General features: G+C 32.9%; 1 protein-coding gene across 3 annotated transcripts; it reads right to left on the reverse strand.

Annotated features, from left to right (window-relative positions):
* Window positions 1-6706: 6706 nt before the first annotated feature.
* Window positions 6707-21270, reverse strand: LOC149550553 (TMV resistance protein N-like). 3 transcript variants are annotated; one of them, XM_089793550.1, is made up of 7 exons: window positions 20531-21270; window positions 20288-20428; window positions 19105-20182; window positions 8994-9053; window positions 8624-8851; window positions 7389-8528; window positions 6707-7292 (listed from the first exon to the last, which is right to left on the reverse strand). In XM_089793550.1, the coding sequence occupies exons 1-7, from the start codon at window positions 20836-20838 to the stop codon at window positions 6846-6848; spliced, it is 3402 nt and encodes a 1133-aa protein (XP_089649676.1). In that variant the 5' UTR covers window positions 20839-21270; the 3' UTR covers window positions 6707-6845. The 3 variants fall into 3 exon arrangements, with proteins under 3 accessions (XP_089649676.1, XP_089649674.1, XP_089649675.1); XM_089793548.1 differs by having other exon boundaries at window positions 20288-21270; XM_089793549.1 differs by lacking the exon at window positions 8994-9053 and having other exon boundaries at window positions 20288-21270.
* Window positions 21271-22629: the final 1359 nt, after the last annotated feature.

Consider the following 22629-nt stretch of genomic DNA (forward strand, 5'->3'; position numbering starts at 1 on the left):
TTGAGAAATCTTGTTTCCCCAAAGTCACTAGACAAAGTCAACGTGGGAGGACAAAGTCAGCCTGATAGGGACAAAGGTGACATTGACTTTGTCTTTTGGGCTAATTTTTCTCAAAACCAATTTCTCATCTTCGGATGTTGGAAATAAAGTCCTTCCTACTCCTGGTTAGCTATTTTGGGCTAAAAAGAAAAAAATTCTATACTAATTTAAACTAGGTTCATTCCTAAGTATTTGTGCCATCATATGGAAATTAATTCTTTCACATGTAGACTGCTCTAGGAATTAATCCACTTGAACTAGTATAAAAGGGGAGCCTTCTCCTCTCATTTCCTATCTCATATCTTACATCTATGGAGAAATTATGCTCAAGTGATTCAAGTCTTCAAGAATCCAAACATTCAAGTGTTCAATCATTGCATTCCGTTCATTCAAGATCTTGTCTCCAAAGAAGTCCATTTGATAGTCATCGAAGCATTCAAGCTCATAGGAGTCCTCTTGTTGAAGGTCTTGCCATTCATCCACTTGCATTCAATTCATGTTTCAAGCTCAAGATCCATTCAAAGAGTGGTGAAGGAAGCTCCAATTTCATGATAGAGACATCCAACACTTCATTCAAGCACATTCTAGACATCTGTTCTTGTGGGTTCAAGGATTTGAATGCTCCACAAGGGCTTCTACTCAAGCAAGGTGAATTTGTTCAATTTACTTTGTTTTACATTTTGCAATTTCAATTCAATTTCAAGTTTAATTCCAACTTGGGTTTTGACCAAGGCAAACCCCAATCCAAACACAAAACCCCTCTTTCTTGCAGGTTCATGTTCAAAATTCAAAAATACAGAGGCAAATTTGGATATCCTTTTCATAGAAATCTCTAGATCAGAAAAAAAAATTCATTAGAGTTGCCTCGGACAAAGTCAACTTAGGAAGGACATAGATGACTTGATAGGAAAAATTTGACTTGGAGCATATCAGAACAAATGTTTTCTAGGTTTTGATCGAAAAGTAATTTTCAGCTCAGGACTACTGTCGTAATTTCAAGATCGCGGACACAAGCTTTAGAAAACAACATTCTTTCTGGAAACATATTGAAGAGGTTAGTGTTTCATTTAAATCATTTCAATATCTTTCTAAAGCTTTTGAAATCAATTAATTACCTTCCCTCAAGAGCTTGTATTTTACCTCTTTTCTTATTCTCATTTGTTCTTGATTCATTTTTGTATTGGCCATTTCACAATGGTTGTTCGATTTGGATCTAACTTGTGTGAATTGGAAATCTTGTGAAATCCATCCCCTTGCCAAGGAAGAGAAGAGTAAACATGCACATTTCATTTCATTCAAAATTCAATCTTTGTATGTAAAGAGTGAGATTGAGTATTAAACCCCTTGCACCAAATTTTCACCTTACACCTGCACATCCATCAAACCAAATCCAGTGTTCTAAAGCATCTATTCCAAGCCTTGTGATATTGGCTAAAAACATGTCAAAAAAATGACCCACATAGCTCCTATCATGAACTCTATGATCACTAATATAAAAATTAACCTCCTTGATGATGATGCATTCATTTTGATCAATACTTTCTATCCCATCCAAATGAAATTGTGCATGTCTATAGGTCACATGCACAAATATCGCCACTTGCTCAGAATGATAATATTGATTTGGAGCTCTAATTGAGGGGAAAATGTATAGTTATCTACAAAATCTACAATAGAAAGAATACAACCAAGTGGGAAACAATTTTTGGAATCATGAAACTCTTTAGCCTGCCATCGAGCACCATGAAAATGTTGAATATGAGGATAAATCATAGAATGGAATCTATCAATGAAATGACCGTACTATAGTTGACTCTCATTCAATACAAATTTTTAAATATTTTTGTTTTTTCTTTGTTTGATATTTCTCATATTCAAATCTTTTCCACTGCACTAATGTTGAATCATCAATATTAACCCCTAGAAAAGGAAATTCTTTCCACAATCATGATACTCATTTTTGATACACTGCACATTGAATTCATCTGAGCCTTCTTCTTTTTCACATAGAGTGGACTTCACAAATTCTTTCATACTTGTAGGAATCATACATAGGTTAAGTGTTTTCATAACCTTTTTATATGATTATAAATATAAATGAAACTCAACATGATTTCGACAACAACATATTTCACGAACCTTATTTATGCATATGAAGCTAGGATGCAAGATCTCAAACATTCTCTGACCTATTTTCACATTTGAAAAATCTTGTTTGGATGCTTCAAAGAGTTCACTTTGTTTAGTACGAACAAAATGTTTTGGATGTGAAGCCTTTTGACTAGTCTCTTCATCTTTCACCTGTATAGGATCCCTTCTATTGGAAGAAATTTGAGAGTTCTTGGTTGAAAAATCAATGACCAATCTTCTTACATCTTTACAAATTCTATCTTTACGAGGAACTCTACAAATCTATATCCAATTCTTTTCAATGTCCAAATCCAACAAATTTCTTTTCCCGATATATCTCTGAACAGTTCTTCAAGATACATTTAAAAAATTGGAAATTTCTTGAACTTGATTTCTATGTGTCAACTTCTTACTTGAAATCATAGTTAACAACGCTTTTCAGGTAGCATTTGAATCAGGTCCCCCATCTGTCTTCTTAACAACATTGAATGCATCCTACAAATTTTGAATAATTGTTTCTTTTACTTGACCTCCAACACTTCTCCTATTATCAACACCTAACAACTCCAAAACCTCAGTCATTTCTTTTTTTCAAAATAATTTTGCAAACAATTTTTCTTTTCCCACTAATGATTTTCCTTCAAAATATTCATTCCACATATTTTTCAGATGCAACTTAATAGTTCTTTCAGGTACCAAATGGTCTGGTCTAACTTGACTGAGAAGTGATTTTTCATTCATATCCATAAAATTTTGAATTGAAGAATGCAAATTCATACCTTGATTGCTAGTACCAATATCCTCTCCGATTTGAGTAGCACTCTCTTCAACATCGACATGTTCTTCTTCAACATTAGCTGGTTCCTCTATTATAAGTTTTGTATGAAGTTTTATTAAATCATCCCTTTTATGACTATATCTTGTTATTCTCTTTCATTTATCTCCCATATTGCCTTCACAATCTTCTGCAAACAAAATTTCTTCATAGGTTCTTTGAAATAATTCTTTGTGCCTTCAAAATATTATTTTATTCAATAAAACAAAATAATAAATCATTTTTATTCAATAAAACAAAGCAATAAATTGATTTTATTATTTTTTTTAATATTAGAAAAACAAAACTATATACCCACCTTGGCTGCCCACACAACCGCTCACTGAGGGGGCCGATGCTTAAATATACTCGGTCGAGTATGACTCAGCAGAGTCATTCTCGGTTGAGCCATACTCAGCCAAGTATACCGATGTGGCATGCCACTTCACAACCAAACTCCCCAAACTGCAAAAAATGAAAGTATGCAGTGTCAGGGGCCTATTTAACTGTTACAATCAATCAATATCATAAAAGTAAGACTACCATGTTTTAGGTTTCAGAGACACGATTCTAAAAATATAAATTTTGTGTTGATTTGATTTCAAAATGATGAACAAATTTGTTAAAACCCACATGTAGGTATGCTTAGTTCGAAGAAGTCATTGATTCATAAAATTTGAAAAAATGGTCAATCAATTTTGAAAAATTTATATATTATATAGAATTTTATGGAAGATAGTCTTCCTCATGAATATGTAATTTATTTTTGTTTTAGTGTAGTTCTGATAGGGTAAAGGTGGTGGGAAAAAAATTGTTGAATTCTGGAATGTTGAATGTTGAATGCATATAATGGGCAAAATATAGATTAAAAAAAGTTATTTCTTTTTTATACCTCTAGCTATACATGTCAACTAAAACATATTAAAAAAATAGAAAAAATGTTTTAACTTATAGAGATTTGGTGGGAACTAAAACCCATTATTTGCAATATTTTTCAAGATACACAAAATGGATTCTAAAAATTAAGAAATTATATTAATTTTGATTTAAAAATATGAAAAAATTATAGACATAAACTTCATCCTATTTCACACATTTCATCAATTTACATCATCTTCAAATTCTCAATAGAAATGTTAGTTTTCAATCATTGAAGTTTTATAATATTTATGTTGCTAATCTACTCCTTTGTAAAAAGTTGACAACTTATTCTGCTTTTACACTTAGAAGGTGTCTATTAGAGGCACCGCTGACCCTGCAATTTTGAATTGAAATTTCAGATATTCTAGTACTTATTATTTCTTACTTTGGGAGTGATTGTGGTCTTTCATTGGCTTAAAGGTCGTCTCAAAAAATTTGATTCAACTTTTGCTTGTACTCAACATTATAATTGTGTACCAATGGTTTCATGGCTCTACATTTTCATTTACAAGTCATTGTGTCCTCTTCCTCACAAAGGATTTAACATGACCATTTTTTGTGTGTGAAAGAGGTAGAATGGGTGAGGGGAAAAACAACAAGAACCATTTCGTGGAGTTTCCTACATGACAATCATCGTAATCCTTTTCCTTTACCTCCTCGAAGGAGAATAATAAAGCCATCATAGCTTATGCAAGGAAATGTTTTCAAAGGGATCCATTTCTAGTAGTTGTAATAGAGCGAGGAAAAGAAAAGAAAGTCCAAGGAGAATGATAAAGCTTATATTTTTCCTCCATGAACAACCATCAAGTGTCAAGTAAGTGAGAAAATCATGAAGGCCTTGGATGCATCATGGTCCATGTTTTCACAATCGATATTAGTTACTGATGGTAAAGTGAATGTCATCTTATGATACAACCTATTGTAAGGAAGCAAAGGTGTGTGGAATCGCTTCCTACGCTAATCTTTGAGAGGACGATTATGCAAATCAAAGTCACTATTGCAAAGATCTCAAGAAATGCATAATAAGATAATCAAAATAATAAAGAACATACAACACAGTGATTACCGTGGGGAAACCCTTCCGGGAGAAAAACCCCACCCTCCAAAACTTGCACAATGTATTATAAAACCAAGATGATTACAATACACTTGCAATGCAAGTTCTTACAGGAGCACATCACCACAACTCGAACTTGGAGAGACTCCTTCTAGCACCAGTCTTGCAAACTAAACTCAATTACACAAACACCTCCCCAAGCCCTCCTTTTATAGTGATTTTACTACCTGGAAACCACTTATGGTTTTACAAAACCCTGGGTAAAACTACCATGCCACATGTTACCCATTTTTGACATTTACATTTCCAATATGGAAAAACAACCAGGTTAAAATAGTAATCCCGTCGACAATTTTGTCTCTTAGTCTAGACCCCCATAAAAGTCACAAAATGAGTCATCAAGGCTCTAAAAATGACCTACCTATATTCTACTATGGACAAGACTCATTTTAACAACTCACTAACCATTTTCCAATGCATAAACAAGTGAAAAACTTCCACAAACAAATTCTGGAATTTTCCAAGAAAGGATTGCAAGGTTGAGACACATGTTTCTCAACACCTATGAATGCCTTCTTACAAACTTAGGAAATTTAGTTTCTGCCAATGTTTAGAATTAATTTCATTTAATATTATTAAATTTGTCAAGTCTGTATTGCTTTATCGATATGACTCGTGCCCAATAATAAAAACATTCAAAAGAGACATGTGCAGTATGTTTGCAGTCAAATGATATTAAAATATTTTGCAGTACAAATGTTGAGAAGATGGTGTATGCAGATTTAAGATATTTAAAGAATGGCATAAAAAGGATCTTCTAAGTTGATTTTGCAAAAAAATTTAAATTTTGTATACACATAATTGATACACAATCATTCATAATTAAATAAATTTTTAAAATGTTATCTTGTGTGTAAGATTTTTTTTTTTGAATAAAACTATACATTTTTAGAATAGAAGTAGGGGAGAGGACCCTTGTAGTTGAGCACCCTAATTATGCACTTCTCAAAAACTTACGTGGAAATTTCAAATTACTCTAGTTTTTTATAGTAGCTTTCTTGGCAAGTCCCTTACTTACAACGAAGGTTTTAGAGCCACATCATCAAATATGATGCCACATCAACATGCATTTACCAAGGTTTGCAAAACAACCACAAAAAAGTGAGACCAATTATAGTGCATTAAGAGCCTCAATACTTGAACACTGGATGTGTCAGCACACCAATAGTTGCTTTTTTTTAAAAATGGTACATTTCATTCAATAATGGGTGATCATGTCTTTAGCAAAAACAAGTATAAAGTTACGACCATTAGCACCATGTTGTAAAAAATATTGGATATTAAATCATCACTGTGGATATTAACCTAGCAACTCCTACCACAACAATTAGTACAGGTTCAAATACTAGGTCCTCTCCCTTATTATAAAAGAACTTGAAAAAAATATAAAAATAAGAAACCCTATTTATAAAAATAGAAAAGAATTAACTAATAGATTGAAATAACATTTTCTTGTAGCACTAGGTACCTATATTAAGAATCAATGAAGGAAAGTTTTCAAGATTGTTTAAATAATGATCAAATATAAAGTAATTAAGCTTTATTAATCAACAAAAAAGTATGGAAAGTGCATTCAGATATTTGATCAATTTTATTAAAAATAAACAAATATTGAATACATGTTTTGATTTTATCATATGGGATGTAAATATGATATTCTCTAATAAGTTTTGTGATATTGGGGAGAAGAAATACATGGATTCTTGTATGTTCTATTCATGTGATTTATAATTACAACTTCTCAAAAAATTTATATTTCATTATTAAAATATTTTTCTAGTATTCTACACATTATATATCTATCTGTTAAATAGAAAGTCAAACCTAAGAAGTCAAACGTTCCGATGTGACGACCGCCGGCAATAAGTCTTTCAAAACCTCGAATACTTGTGTAGCTTCCCCTCTCACCAACATACCTTTCTCCACTTCATTGCCTTCATCATAATTGTCAGCTATTGTAATCTCTCCTAAAGTGAGCAATCGATGATTGGAACGTTGTGTGCAGAAAACTATCCATACGCACTTACCCTCCTCTATGTATGCCCACGATCCTTCCGACAAGCGGAGTTCTGTTGAAGAAACACAATTTATAACAAAACAGAGCAAAATGGCATCGCCATTGGAGAAACTCTTCTGAACCAATGTTGGACTGGAATCAAGTTTCTTGTTAGAAATGGAGTCGACGAGGAGATCCGGAGGGAATACAAAGTTCAGAAGAGACGCCGCATCAGGGACTGCCCGCGTGCATATCGTCATCTCTCCTGGCATTTTCTGCAAATTCCTTGCACAACGTTATTCAATCTACGCAGAAATATGGTTAAAAGATAATTATAATTTGTTTTTCCTACAAGCTATTATTATTATTACCTGTATGGTTTCAATGCAACGTTTAATACTGACTGATCCCTCGCTTGCTCTGAGCTCCAGCGTCCTCAATATTCCCATCTCTTCCAAACTTTCTATTGCGGGCATCTCCCACCTGCTCTCTACTATTAATGTCTCCAACCTTGTGCACTTTTCTAAACCTTCGATTTTCTCAATTCGGCCGCACTTGTCCACTCGAAGTTCTCTCAGATAAGTCAAACGTGCAAAGCTAGGAAGCTTTTGCAGCATTCCACACCTTTCTATCCTCAGCCATTGAAGGTTTGGTGGCAGTGCTTCGATCTCCATTAATTCATCATTATCACTAACATCCAATCTCTCAAGGCGGGGAAAAAAGCCTTCGGAAATCGCAATCTTGCCCACTTGTAGTCCTTCTAGTTCCATCTTCTTCAGGCTGCCCAATGCAAAGGGTAGAGACGCCGCCAAAATATCTACTTCCCTAATTGGACAGAAGCTTATTATTAGATCCTCCAAGAGGACAAGATCCGCAATGGGTGGTAAACATTTCAGCTTCTCACATGATTCAATTTCAAGATGAGTCAAAGAAGATAATTGGCCAAGAGAGGACGGCAGATAGGTTAACGACTCACTCCCTATCTCCATCTTTCGCAGCCTGCTGAACTGGTCGAGGGTAACTGGCACCTCCTTTAAACTCTGCATACTACCCAGATAGAGTTCTGTCATGGACGTCTGATTTTTGATGTGACGAGGCAACTCTTCCACTTTATCGCAATGGCAAAGATTCAAATACTCCAGCTTTGTGAGGTATTGGAAATCCTCTGACACAAGAACCAGCTTCTCACATCTACTTAAATTGAGATGTTGCAAGAGCATCAGCTTCCTAAAACTAACTGGCAACTTCTCCAACATTTGGCAGCCCCACAGATTCAGATACCGCAGATTTTTCAAATTGCCGAAATTATCCGGCAACTTTACCAAGTGATAGCCACATAATTTCAAGTGCTCTAATGATTGAAGATGACAAAACTCTTCTGGCAGACTCGAAATACTGTTATCGTAACGTATTACCATCTTTTTCAATTCCTTGAGACGTCCTATTGAGTTTGGAAATCTCCAAAAATTGTTACAATGCATGATAACCAATTCTCTTAACTGCAGAGGTGCCTGAAACACATTTTCAAATTAGGATAGGTCAAACGTAGAGCAATCATTACAAAATTCAACTAAATTACAGGAGTTGAAAGAAAAGATAATTGTACATTCTTCTCATCTGTCCACAGTTCTTCTAATGTATTACATGTCCCCGATCTTTCATCGAGTTGTAAAACTCTCAAATTTTTCAATGAAACTTGTGATGAAAGATTCTTCAGCCCAGGGCGAGACCAACTAAGCCAGACCAGTTCTCTTGATATCTCACCGATAACTCCATTCCAATAATCTCCTGCAATTACCAAAATCTTCAAGCCGACCAAAGAGGATGCAGGCCCCTGGTTATGGCAACCATGAAAATTTTTAGCCTCACTACTTATTCCATTTTTGTTTGCAAAAGCATTTTCTATGCTGAATAGGAAAAACGTGAAATTATTTGATATGGAGGAGTTTTGTCACTTGCACGGACACGGAAAGTACCTGAAACCGCTCCCGCTCTCCAAATGGCATCTCCATTACTCCTCGAACGGCAATTCTTTGCTGGAAAGGAAAAAGGTCTTAGAATAAAAAAGTAATCTTTTATACGTGCTAAAGTGTCAATTAGTATCTTGACTTGTCAATTCATTCGTTATCTATCACATTACGTGGCATCTTTGTACAGACAAGGCTAGCAGTTATGGACTTTCTTTAAAGTTACAAAATACCTAGTAATCTCTCTTTACCTGCAAATTAATTAAGTGGTATTGACTATTAGACTAGACAATCACCTTTCTTTATTGATTTAACAAGGATACTTTTATAATAAGAGAAAAAGAGAGAAAATGTGTAGATAGTAAGCTATACATTGAGGTCAAAGATAGGAAGTCATGCAAACAAAGGTAATTAGGAAAGAACAAAAAGTTCAAAAATAAGATATCATTTAGACATTTTAGGAAATTAAAATATTGAGTTCATAAATAACATTGAACATAAAAGTAGTTTTATTAATGAAACACACAATACAAATAATGAACTCAATAATGTCAAGTATAGAGTAATGCTATGTATTAGAGATTAGTTTAGAGATATCTTTAAGAAAAATGATTTTAGTAAAACATATCTAAGAGATGATAATTCTCAATGATTATGGTCATATAAGTGTAATTATTTTTAATGAGAATGTAAGAAGACTCATACGTGGTTCTCATCCAAACTTGATGTAATTATAGAATTTTTCAAGAAACAATATCTATACAGGAGTTGATAAAATAAAATTTATGATACATAAGATATGGTTACTTGATTCTTTTATGTTGAGAGAAAATATGATAATATTATAATTGTGGATTTAGCAACTAAGACTGTTCACAACAACCATAACATCATAACACCATGATTTTTTCATGGAAAGTTTGTTAGAGGAAAAACCATAGTGAGAATGAAACCCACAAAATATTTTACTTCTGTACAAATAAAAAGGCCTTGTTAAAAGTATGTACCCAATTAAGAATGTAAGTAGTTGAGATCACAAGCATTTTTAGGTATACCATATGTGAATAATCACCTGTAATCATACATTAATATTCTATCACACATGTTTGTATCGATCTACATACCAAAAGCATATGATTGTGCTTGTAATTCTAGACTTAGCTAAATCCGCATTATAACCTTTGGTATCAAAAAAATATGTTAGTCATTCACCTCCAAGATGTGTAGTTGCCATCAATGACAACATACAATCTCTTCATAGGTGTCTCTTGTGAATAAAATTCCCCCTTGGCATTTGTGGCAACACTTCGTTAAAAAAATGAGTAAGTGTCAAAAATGCCAAACTCAAAAAGGTTAATTCTTATCTCTCCAAATCCAAGTTCTCATCTATCCACAAAAATAAGCACCTACGACTAAGATAGATATGTCATTTAGTACTTCCTAATTTCTCCCCCTTTGACATCAACGGAAAAGGTCTAAAAGCCAAAAAATACATCTACCAAAATCTCCCAATACTTCTTACAAACTTAAGATATAAAAAGTATGTACAAGGTATTTCAAGACAATTACAATAAATTGAAAACACTGGAGAAATTTCTCTTCATATCTGCATAATCATTTTTCTAGATTTTCTCCAAACTCTCCATGACCATTGTCTATCCACATATAGCATAGGTTGCATTCTCAATCGATAACAAGTCTGTAGTTTCACACATCCCACATGCCAGTTTTGTTTCTTTTAAGATGCTAGATAAAATTTCAAGTATAGGAATAATGAGTTTCCTAAGGGCCCGTTTGGTTGCTCGAATAAACCTAGAGTGTGAATTAATTTATTCCAGAATAGCTTAATTCATTGGTTGTGTCTACAATTTAAATTCTAGAATTAGAATTTTGAATCCACATTTTCCTCTTATTCCAAAATTAATTAATTCCAAAAAAAAGTTGGAATTCATTTTTCAATTCTTGAATTCATTTTTTAAGCATTAATAACAAACCAAAAGATATGTTCATTTTGGAACTGTATATATCTTAATATATGATGTATATTCATATGTATATATGTGTGGGTATAATATGCATTTATGTGTATATGTATGTAAGTGTATATATATTTTGTGTGTGTGTGTGTGTGTGTGTGTGAAAGTATATTTATATAAATGTGTATATATAAATGTATGTGTATATGTATATGTATAGATGAGTATATATGCATGTGTGTGTGTGCGCGCGTGTGTGTGTGTGCAAGGTATTTTCTCTTCATATCTGCATAATCATTTTTCTAGATTTTCTCTAGACTCTCCATGATCATTATCTATCCACATATAGCATAGGTTGCATTCTCAATCGATAACAAGTCTGCAGTTTCACACATCCCACATGCTAGTTTTTTTTCTTTTAAGATGCTAGATAAAATTTCAAGTATAGGACCAATGAGTTTCCTAAGGGTCCGTTTGGTTGTTGGAATTAACCTAGAGTGTGAATTAATTTATTCCAGAATAGCTTAATTTGTTGGTTGTGTCTACAATTTAAATTCTAGAATTATAATTTTGAATCCACATTTTCCTCTTATTCCAAAATTAATTAATTTCAAAAAAAAGTTGGAATTCATTTTTCAATTCTCGAATTCATTTTTTAAGCATTAATAACAAACCAAAAGATACGTTCATTTTGGAACTATATATATCTTAATACATGTATGTATATTTACATGTATATATGTATATGTATATATGTATATATGTGTGGGTCTAATATGTATTTATGTGTATATGTATGTATGTGTATATATATTTTATGTATATACGTATATGTACATGCATATGAATATATGTATGTGTTTAGATATATGAGTGTGTATATATGTATATGTATATATATGTATATACATATAGATGTATAAACATGTATATGTGTATATGTATACGTATTTGTGTATATGTATGTATTAATGTTTATATATGTGTAAATATAAATGTATGTCTATGTGTATATGTATATGTATAGATGTGTTATATATATATATATATATATATATATATATATATATATATATATATATATATATATATATATATATATATATATATATATATATGTATAATATGTATTTATGTGTATATGTATGTATGTGTATATATATTTTATGTATATATGTATATGTACATGCATATGAATATATGTATGTGTTTAGATATATGAGTGTGTATATATGTATATACATATAGATGTATAAACATGTATATGTGTATATGTATATGTATTTGTGTATATGTATGTATTAATGTTTATATATGTATATGTGTGTGTGTGTGTGTGAATGTATATTTATATATGTGTAAATATAAATGTATGTGTATGTGTATATGTATATGTATAGATGTGTTTATATGCATGTATGTATGTATATATGTATATATATATATATATGTGTATGTATGTATATGTATGTATGTATGTATGTATGTATGTATGTATGAAAAAACTTATTCATGTTGTATTCCAATTCCAAATTATGGCACCAAAACATATAAAACATATCTTCCTAGTTTAATTCCAGGTGAACCAAACAGTCCAACCCATATTCTAGAATTCATTTTCTAGAATTGATTAATTCTAGAATAGTTACTATTGAACCAGAATCGTCCTATTCAGGATTGATTAATTCTAGCAACCAAACGGGCCCTAAGATATCTAATGCTCTCCTTCATTATTTACATCTCTATCACAAGTGTTTTGTTGTTATCATGAAAGGTGATCACTTGTGCTACATTAATTGATCCTATAATTTGCAAAAATTCAAATGATTTTTCCAATTCATTCAAATTTTCCTTAGATTCCTTGATTAATTATCAATATCACAGATAAAATATAGTGTATTCTATGCATCCTCCATAGATATTTCTTCCATCTACCAATGGATCTTTGATACTCTGAATAGCTAAACTTAATGATTATTTATCAGTGATCATAGTGCAGGAGTACCTCTGCTACAAAAGGCTAAATGTCCAATTATGAGAAATTAGATTTTTTACGGTTCATTTATGATCTCTAAGGTCATATTATTAAGTACTTACTCCATTTGAATTAGGATGTAAGGCTATTTGAAGCCATTTGTAAAAGTTGTCATATTTGTCCTAATAAAGTCATGAGTTTGTCAAATAGTAATTTGTATAAAATAGCCATGAAGGGGTATAAGATGTTGTAAATTTCATTTGGGGTTCATTTTTATATGTTTATAATGTTTTTACAAAGTTCTAAAGCCATTTGTGAAAAAGTGTAAAAGTTGTCAACTTGACAACAAAATACATTGTCAAGCAAAGTTTCAAAAATGCAACAAAATGTTGTAAAATGGTTTCTATTGGTATTGGAGGTAGTTAGGAATATTTATAACTATGAAACAGACATAAATATCATTGTATGGTCGAAACAAATCATATTAGAAGGAAGAGAACATTTTGATATATTTTGGTGCATTCTATTATTGCTGTTTTGGTTGGTTTTTTAGTTTTAGTGTTGGTTCCAAGCCTTGTACAGACATGCACAACCTGGAAACCATGTAAATATGTAATGGTTATATATTATGATGAATTATACTTCATTTGGTTCTATTTAATAAACATATGAATAATTTATACAAGTTTTGGTGAAGGTTATTGTTTGCAATTCTAAGGTTTCCTGAATACAATCATGTTGTGGCATCTAGTAAAAAAAAATATGGAAGATTTTGAATGTCTAACTAGGTTATTTCGAAAGATATTTGAATAAAATTTCATTCCCAATTAGTTTGAGTCATTTTGATGCAGTTTTGTGAAAGTTATGCACATTTTTGTAAAAATAGTTTTCAAACCCTTCATGAACTGGGTGGATAGAAAAGGTTTGAGTGCTTCTCTTGAATCTACCAATGAAAAATTCTATATATTATATTTTTGGAAACTAGGTTCATAAATATTTAAGATGGTATTAGTTTCATTTTAAATGGATGTGTATTTTGAAAGATATTTTATGCCCTAGCATCATAAGAAATAATTGTTTTGATTTTATGATAGTGATATGAATCAGAATCGATAGTTTGAAACATGAATTGTTTCAAGAATCAAATGGACCCATAAAACTATGAAATTTGGTGAGGTGGTATATATATATATATATATATATATATATATATATATATATATATATATGTCTTCTAAAAAAATTATTTTTACAGAAATAATAATTTTGATTTTTAGTTGGTCAAATTTAACTCAATCTCTCTAAACTGTAAAACTTGGGACAGATTTGAAGTTCTTTGTTGAATGAGCTAAGGAAGTGTTGAAGTTCTACACCTCTTAAAATGAAGTTGGTTTATGTTATCTTTGGAATTCCTTGCTGACTCAATAGGGGTTCTTAGGGAAGTTTGAAGGATGCTCTGGATCACATCATCTCATCCTTAAGATGACCAAGTCCTTAATCCTCATACTCATTTTGGACTTTCATCAATGCAAACTCTAGTGATTCAAAGTATGAATTATGTTCCTTCAAAAAAAATTCCAAATAAATAGATGTAGATTCATTCTAGTTTAGTACGTGCACAAGAATTATCTTTCTCAAAAATTGTGATGCTAACATAAAAGCAATTCACTAACCCTTTTATGCAACTTCAAAATTGTTTCCTTGCCCTTGATTGTTGCAAGGTGGCAATATCCATAAACTTCTCTAGTCTTAAAATGCATAGTTGAATAGGACATTTTATGTAATTAATGTTCTTATCATCATCAATGTCTTCATCTAAAAAATGAAGTGTCTCTTGCCTCTTCCTTAATGTTCATTGTGATAGTAATTGTAGTAATTTTAATGGCATCAATAAGACTCCTATATAGATATCAGGTTCACCAACTTTTGTTTCAATAAATGTGTCCACAGGTGTATCTTCCTTCTCAGCACTAGATTAATGATCATTTTCCTTCTCAATCACGTGAATACCACTCTAAATAAGCACCTTTGTCAATATTCTTTTAGTTTCTTCAATTTTTCCTTCAAGGTGCCCAATCATAAGCTTATTAACTCTTTTCTTGTTTTTGAATTTATCCTTGGCCAATCCAAGAATTTTGTGAATCTCCTAAAAAAAAAAAGCATGATTAATTCTAATAAGACTTTCTCTCTCTAATTTATTTATCTTATTGGAAAGAAGATAGTCTTCTCACATCAATTATGTCATATGAATTATCAAGAATCTCACTTCTAATTTTAATTAATTCTCTATTGCATTTGTTCAAATAAGAAATCACTACCTCTTCTACCTTTGTCTTCTCATTTTCTTCATACCAATTGTACTATCCCTTGACTTGTACTAAAATTCCATGAAAGGTAAAATTATTGATACATAATTTATAGTTTTGTGTGGCTAATCAATACATGTCTTCACTCTCTTTGTTGGAGGCTCATCCTTTCCTATCTGTTCTACTTTTGTGCATTTTGATCAAGAGTTTCTTATGATATCATTAGAATCGATGCCTTCATCACTATCCACACCTTTATAATCTATCTTTGACTCCATCTTCATTTGTTTCTCAATATGAAAGGGTTTTGCCTTGCCTTTGGTAGATTTATCTATTTTTGTCATAGGAGCAAAGGGTGGAGGCTCTTTCTTAACTATTGTTATATCAAGCCCTTTCTATCTACCTCCTAAAAATTGTGTAAAAATAATATAAATAGGAAACTCATCAATATCAACATCAATCAATTCATCATCAACCTTACCTTTTCCTTTGTCCAATTATATTGCCTTAGCCTTTCCATTTCCTTGTTTAGTAGACTTCATCCTTGCTCCCTTAATATTTTCCTTAGTAAATCCAAATTTCTTTGCAACTTCTTCAACTTCCTTTCTAATTTTTATTTCTCTAGCGGGTTTTTTCACCTCAAGATGCACATTCATGTCCTTTTTAGAGTATGTCAAATGCTTAGTAAGGATTGCCTTACCTTGCTTTATATTGTCAAATGTTTGATTTTGGACACCAAGGTGTTTGAGGAGTTGAATCTGCTTACTTTGCAACGGACCTTTGGTTGCACCATCTCTAACATTAAAAATAAAACCGCACATGTCCATGGACGATGAATATTTTTTGTATAACTCTTGGGAAAGCATGGTTTTTTTCTAGAATCACCCATTCCTCATATTCTCATAATTTGTATATCTCGATCATCCCCAACAGTTCGGGGTGTTTTAGCTCATAAGTCTTGCACTATTTCTTTAAGACCCATTGGATATCTTGCAACCGGTAATGGCACGTTGTTTTTTCCCTTAAAAAAATAGCCAAATATTTTTCCATCATTTCATCTCATCTCTGAAAAAGTAAAAACATATAAAATCAAGCTACTAGTAGATTATTTAACCAAATTGAATACCAAAAAATTATAAGAGAAAGAAGCCATATAATTTTCTAAGATGGAAAGGTTGGAGGTGTGGTTCTCTCTCGTTAGCTTCAATAATTTGACCAGTGTAAAATGAAACACCAATGTAGAGTGTCTCCTTCCATTCTTGAAGCTTTTCCGTGCTTTATCTATCCTTCTGTTCACGCTTCTTGAAAGCCTCAGCATACATTCCTTTGCCTTATGCAATATATCTTAGATGAGTGACTTCTACATGGTAGAAGATGAGAATGATTTTGGCGCCAGATTTAAGCATAGATGAGAGCTCAGCTAAGCACCAAGGCACTTCTTCGTAGGTCTTAAAGAAACCAACAATATGAAGCAAAGCACTCGTTATGGTTGCTTCAATTGTTCAGGGCAAGAAATCCCCATATTCCAACTCCTCTGAATTGAGGAACGGACAAATCTCACTACTGGAGTAAAGAGATTTCCTTGTTAGTTTTGCATCCAAACACCCGATCAAGGGTATACTCGGTTAAGATTATCTATATCCTAGATCATAACTACAACCACCTTTTTAAGAGGCACCCGATTAAGGGATTCAAACTCTAATGAAAGAGTAATCTGATTAGAGGATTTAATTTTAAAACCTATTAAGATCTTGCTCGCAGTACTAGAAGTGACTCTACTAAGGGATGTAGATTACAAGCTTAGCAAAGTCTACCTTGAGAAAAAAATCAACGATTGATATGAAAGATAGCACTTAACTGCTAGACACACCTAATTGTCTTCTCATTGTGTTACTTCCAACACTTCACTACCTTCTTCCTATCTCCAATAATTTCACTACATCATTGCAACCTACTAAATGACGATTTACATTATCATTTTTATATTTTTTCTAAGTCAATGCATAAACTCTAAATCACTTAGAATTCAAGATATAATCCAACTCATAGAAAATTGAACTAAGCGTGCAAAAAATTATTTTTTGACATCCTTTATGTCTGTCTTTAATATCCAAACTTGATACTATGTGTGTCAGGCATACAAATTCTACCACAACATCAATCTATGTCTATGTAAAAATCGGTACCGTTCTTCATCAAATCACATGTTTATTACATTGTAGCTCCACCTAAGCTTCAAATAAACTATAGTAATGATAGAATAGACTCAAATGCCTTTGTAGATGATCCCTTTAATGACCGCAAATTATATTCCATCGCCAAATTGACCACTGACCAACTAAGCCAATACTACTTCCTGTCCACCGATCAACTTAACACTTAGCACTTGTACACTGACCTGCTCTGTTCACAACTATGACATTTGATCTTTTTCCAAAAGTATGTTGCCAATAATGACAACATTAGATACACAAATCAATCAACTAGACTTAACAAAACCTCATTGATATGTTAGCAAAGCTCAGTATGGTGTTTGTGATGAGAAGGTCAAAGACGCTAAAGGCATGTGTCAAGTAAGATTGGGATATTATTCTAAGTTCCACTTGTTAGTTCAATGCGTAATTATAACTGTTCTAGAGTAGATGTTGTTTATTGGATAACTATTGGACAATGAGTCCTCTTCCATTTTTTATCATCATATTGCTAAGGAAGTGGCTTTGTTTGCATTGTAATTATTGTACTCTGAGTAGTGAGCTTTAGGCTATAAGCTCAACACATGTGCATTCCCCTCTATTGTAGTTATATCATCCATAATAGGTTATCTTTTTTAATTCCTAGAGGATTAAGACTTTGTAGGTCTCATCTCACCTTATTTATTCCTTTAATCAAGGTTTTACACCAAAATCACGTTGTTATGAAGTTATGGAATTATGGTTGTTGTGTGCATATTTACTTCCATTAACAAAAAATATCAATTTTTTGAAAGTGGTTTTCAATCGTCAAATATGCTAGAATACTAATTCACTTCCCTTCTCAGTATTCCTCAATCCTATCACTCTCAACTCACAAAGTCATGGCAAGTTTCACTATGGGCAAAGTTCATAGGAGATTAGTATTGTCCAAGTCATATTGAGTTATGGACAAGATCCATTAAGGTATTTCTTGTGTACACTCCAAATGTTTAGAAAATAATGAATAAGAGATTTTTTAATTCATTTAAGGGAAAATTTTTATATTTACTAGTCCCTAGGAGAAAAAATTGTATACAATGTAGGGATATTAACAATCTAAAAACATTCAACTATTCATTGAGGATGGGAGGTAAAATAATAAATGACCTACCATTCACATTTTTAATGTATGTTAAGAAAATTGTATATGTGACTCTAAATGGTGTAGATGTGTAAATAGTATTTAGTGTATTTCCTATCAACTATTGCTAGATTGCATGTTCATCTAGGGTGCTATACGACTTTTGTTAAGTAATTAATTTGAGTACCATGGGCTACCCTTAAACATCACACACTAAGGGAAGAATTAAGCTTGGGAAAAAAAAGTCAACTTTGACTATTTAACACTTTTGGTCTAGGAATTAAGCTTAGTGTGTGATGTTTAAGCCGTTCCAGTACCATGCAACAATTAAACTTATATTTACTTGAAAATCTTGTAGAAATCAAAAGAAATATATTTCACATGATTTAAGAAAGTGAATATGCAATTTATTCATTGAATGTGCCAATAAAACTATTAATTTAACAATTTTTTAATGGAGAATAATAAAATTCTTAGATAAATGTATGTCTATGAAAAGATGTTTTATTTCCTATTAATAATTGACAATAAAACAAAAGAATGTACCATACCTGTTGTAGATTATCAACATCAGTAATTTGTTGTTCTGTATAAAGTCGAGAGGGTTGATTTTCATTTGCAATTTCTCTTCCCAAATCTCTTAAGTGATCATGCATTGTTATGTGATTTTCATTGTCCAGTTCAACTAAACACTTATTTTGGAGTGTTTCCCAACCATGCAAGCCACTCCACCTTGAACCATTCCATACTTCAATTGCCAAACCGATGTCCTTCCCAATAAAGAAGCAAGCAATATCGAGGAACATCTCTTTTTCTTCAACATCAAGGGCATCATAACTTACTCCGAGTATATTTTTTATATCATCTGGTAATATTCTTGAAATCTTATGCAAAAGAGAGTTCCAATATTCACTACGAGAGTCTCCATATAGCTGTCCCCCAAATACTTTAAGAGACAAGGGCAATCCATTGCAAACCTTTACAAACTTTTCAACAAGCTCATCAAATCCATTTGGAGGATAAGATTGTAAGAAAGCGTGCCAACAAAAAAGCCGCTTCCCAATTAATGAATCAAGTGGTTTCATTTTATATACAGAACAGATGCCCCAAGATCTAAGAATTTCAAACTCTCGTGTTGTAACAAGTATAAGACTATCCCCTCCAAGACTGTCTTTTATCGGTAAGAGAGCATCCAATTGATCCTTATGATCTACATCATCAAATACAAAGAGCACACTAACAGATCTCAAATGCTTAGTAAGGATTGCCTTACCTTGCTCTATATTGTCAAATGTTTCTTTCTGGACACCAAGGTCCTTAAGGAGTTGAATCTGCTTACTATGCAACAGACCTTTGGCTGCGCTATCTCTAACATTAAAAATAAAACTGCGCCTCTCCTTGGATGACGAATATTTGTTGTATAACTCTTGGGCAAGCGTGGTCTTTCCAGAGCCACCCATTCCCCAGATTCCCACAATTTGTATATCCCGATCAGTTCGGAGAGTGGTCAGTTCAAAGTCTTCCACTACTTCTTTAAGACCCACTGGATGTTTTGCAACCGGTAATGGCACGTTGTTTTTTTCCTTTAAAACAATAGCCACAATATTTTTCAACAGTTTCTTCTCATCTCTGAAAAAGTAAAAACATAGAAAATCAAGCTACTAGTAGATTACTACACCAAAATTGAATACAAAAGTTATAAGAGAAAGAAGCTATATAATTTGGCGTAGTCACTCATCAGTTTTAATGATCTGACCAGTGTAAAATGAGACTTTGGAGAGCGCCTCCTTCCATTCTTGAAGCTGTTCCATGCTATATCTACCCTTCTCTTCATGCTTCCTAAAAGCTTCAGCATACAGTCCTTTCTCTATATATCTGAGATCAGTGGGTTCTACATTGTAGAAGATGGGAATAATTTTGGCGCCAGATTTAAGCATAAATGAGAGCTCAGCTAAGCACCAAGGCGATTCTGCATACCTCTTGGAGAAAATAGCAATATGAATTAAAGCGCTGGTCATGGCTGCCTCAATTGTGTTGGGCAAGGAATCCCCGTATTCCAACTCCTCTGAATCGAGGAAAACAGAGAGTGCCATAGCAGTGAGAATAGTATAAAGAGTCTTTGCCAAGGTGTGTTTGATGTCTGGACCACGATGATTGAGAAAGACATCGTAGGATGGTTTTGTAATGACTTTTGAGGCAGCAGCAGGCGCAGATGGCGCGACTCCATCGAAAGCGCCCATATCATCAATCTTTCTTTGTCTGCCGGCTGTAGAAGTAGACGCCATGAATCTGGATCGAATAAGCGAAGCCCCTGAAATAAAAAAGGACAAGAAAAGAAATAAACGCAGGCTATAACTGGAGATGGCTGAGGAATTGTGAAGAGGTTGAAAGTTCGTGGTTGATTTAAAGGTCTGAGCAGCGTGTTGTGGACGGAGTTGAAAGTTCGTGGATGGAGAAGAGAGCTATGTATAATAATTATTGTTGACTTGACTTCAAGTTTGAGTCTTTCGCCGATAATCGCGGCACGTGGTTTCCGGCGACATCTTTCTTTTAAGCGAAGCCGGTGAAATAAAAAAGGAAAAGAAAAGAAATAAATGCAGGCCTGGAGTTGGGGGGAATTGAAGCGCTGAAGTAGTCCCTCTGCTCCTCTTTGCGATGAAGGGAAACACTTCTCTCCTCTTCTAATCCAAGATATTACAACACAGAAAATAAAAAATCAATAAACATGAATTGACATAAAACAGAGAATCGTGAGAGGGTTGGACGCGTCCCGTAAGGAAAGTATGTGGAAACAGGGCCTAAAAAAATGTGGAAGACTAGACAGCTCCACCTGTCTTTTCTTTTGTCGGCTTTGACAGGAAATAATGCGGGAAACAGTGTGGAATCATGTGAGAGGTGGACCATAAAGTTTGCGCGTAAAGTCATTTCAAACAACTGTATGGAAGTACTTTGTACAGAGAAAAGAAAGAGAGGGGTGTAAATGGGAAGAAACGCAGAAACTTCGGGGGCACAGGTGGAGCCATTCTATGGAGGACGGTGCGTGGAATTGTGGTGACGACTTTCGGTGGATGGGAAATGTAGCTATCTTTTCTTTTTCATATTCTCTACAAGGCCTTTTTTTGGTATTACCTCCACACAAGTGAATTATAGATTAGTATTAGGAAGGGATTAGAATAAAAGTAGCAATCATATTTTGGTGTGCAATGGTTCGAAGAGGTAGGGGATGTTAATTATAATTTTTCTGGTATATTTTCTTAATCTATTATCTAAATTCGATTGTCACGATTTTTTCAGGAAAAACATTTTTCAATAACCTTCATTTGTGTGATTTTTTCTTTTTGGTTGGAACATAAAAATATAAAAAATTGTTCTGTGCTAATATGAAAGTGTGTTAAGCTCATTGAATGAGAACCACATAAATATGATGGATGTGATTAATATGATGGTCATGCATCCTATTCAGACTCACATTAAATATAAACAGAGGTGACTAATATGATAGTCGTTCATCCCTTGTGGAGGAATTTAGTGTAGATTAAATTATTCTCTCCTCTCCGTCGTCCATTCCTTGTGGAGGAAAATACAGTGTTAGATTAAACATAAAGCTTCTCTCCCTCGTAATTCTTTGTTTCTCCATCTATCTTTCCTAATCTCTCTAATACTTCTCTATAACAAAAGTTGATATGGTTAAGTAAATTTAATTAAATATTTGAAAGTCATCATTTCCATTAGAAAATTGTTATATGTACATCTATAACTAACAATGAAAATTTCAATTTCTTGAGCTTGTCTTTATATCTGCCCTTATTCTATTAATGCCATAATGCCACATCTGCATAATGATAGGAAACCATGTATTACAACATCAAAAATGTCTTATTTTTAAAACAACTAAAAACAAAAATTGGATTAATGAATCGGAAGATGAGTTTCAACCTCATCTAATGGCTTCCCTCTTCATTAGACAACATGCCCTAAAATGTAGTTGACCATCCTATAGTTAATGCAAATCTAGAAGCTAAAGCAAGTGGAAACAAATCTCTTCCATGCAAAAAGCAAGGAAGGTGAATTAAGAA

The sequence above is a fragment of the Cupressus sempervirens genome, chromosome 7 (assembly GCF_028749045.1).
Source record: "Cupressus sempervirens isolate cs-2001-9-10 chromosome 7, ASM2874904v1, whole genome shotgun sequence".
Taxonomy (NCBI): domain Eukaryota; kingdom Viridiplantae; phylum Streptophyta; class Pinopsida; order Cupressales; family Cupressaceae; genus Cupressus; species Cupressus sempervirens.

Bases quoted from the DNA above. Each gene is read 5' to 3' on its own strand.
- LOC149550553 (XM_089793548.1), bottom strand. From the start codon at position 20,838: ATGGCGTCTACTTCTACAGCCGGCAGACAAAGAAAGATTGATGATATG. The intron at 20,183-20,287 runs GTGACTACGCCA...TTACTTTTTCAG, and splicing joins CAGATCATTAAAACTGATGA to AGATGAGAAGAAACTGTTGA. The intron at 8,529-8,623 runs GTACAATTATCT...AATGTGTTTCAG, and splicing joins TGTGGACAGATGAGAAGAAT to GCACCTCTGCAGTTAAGAGA.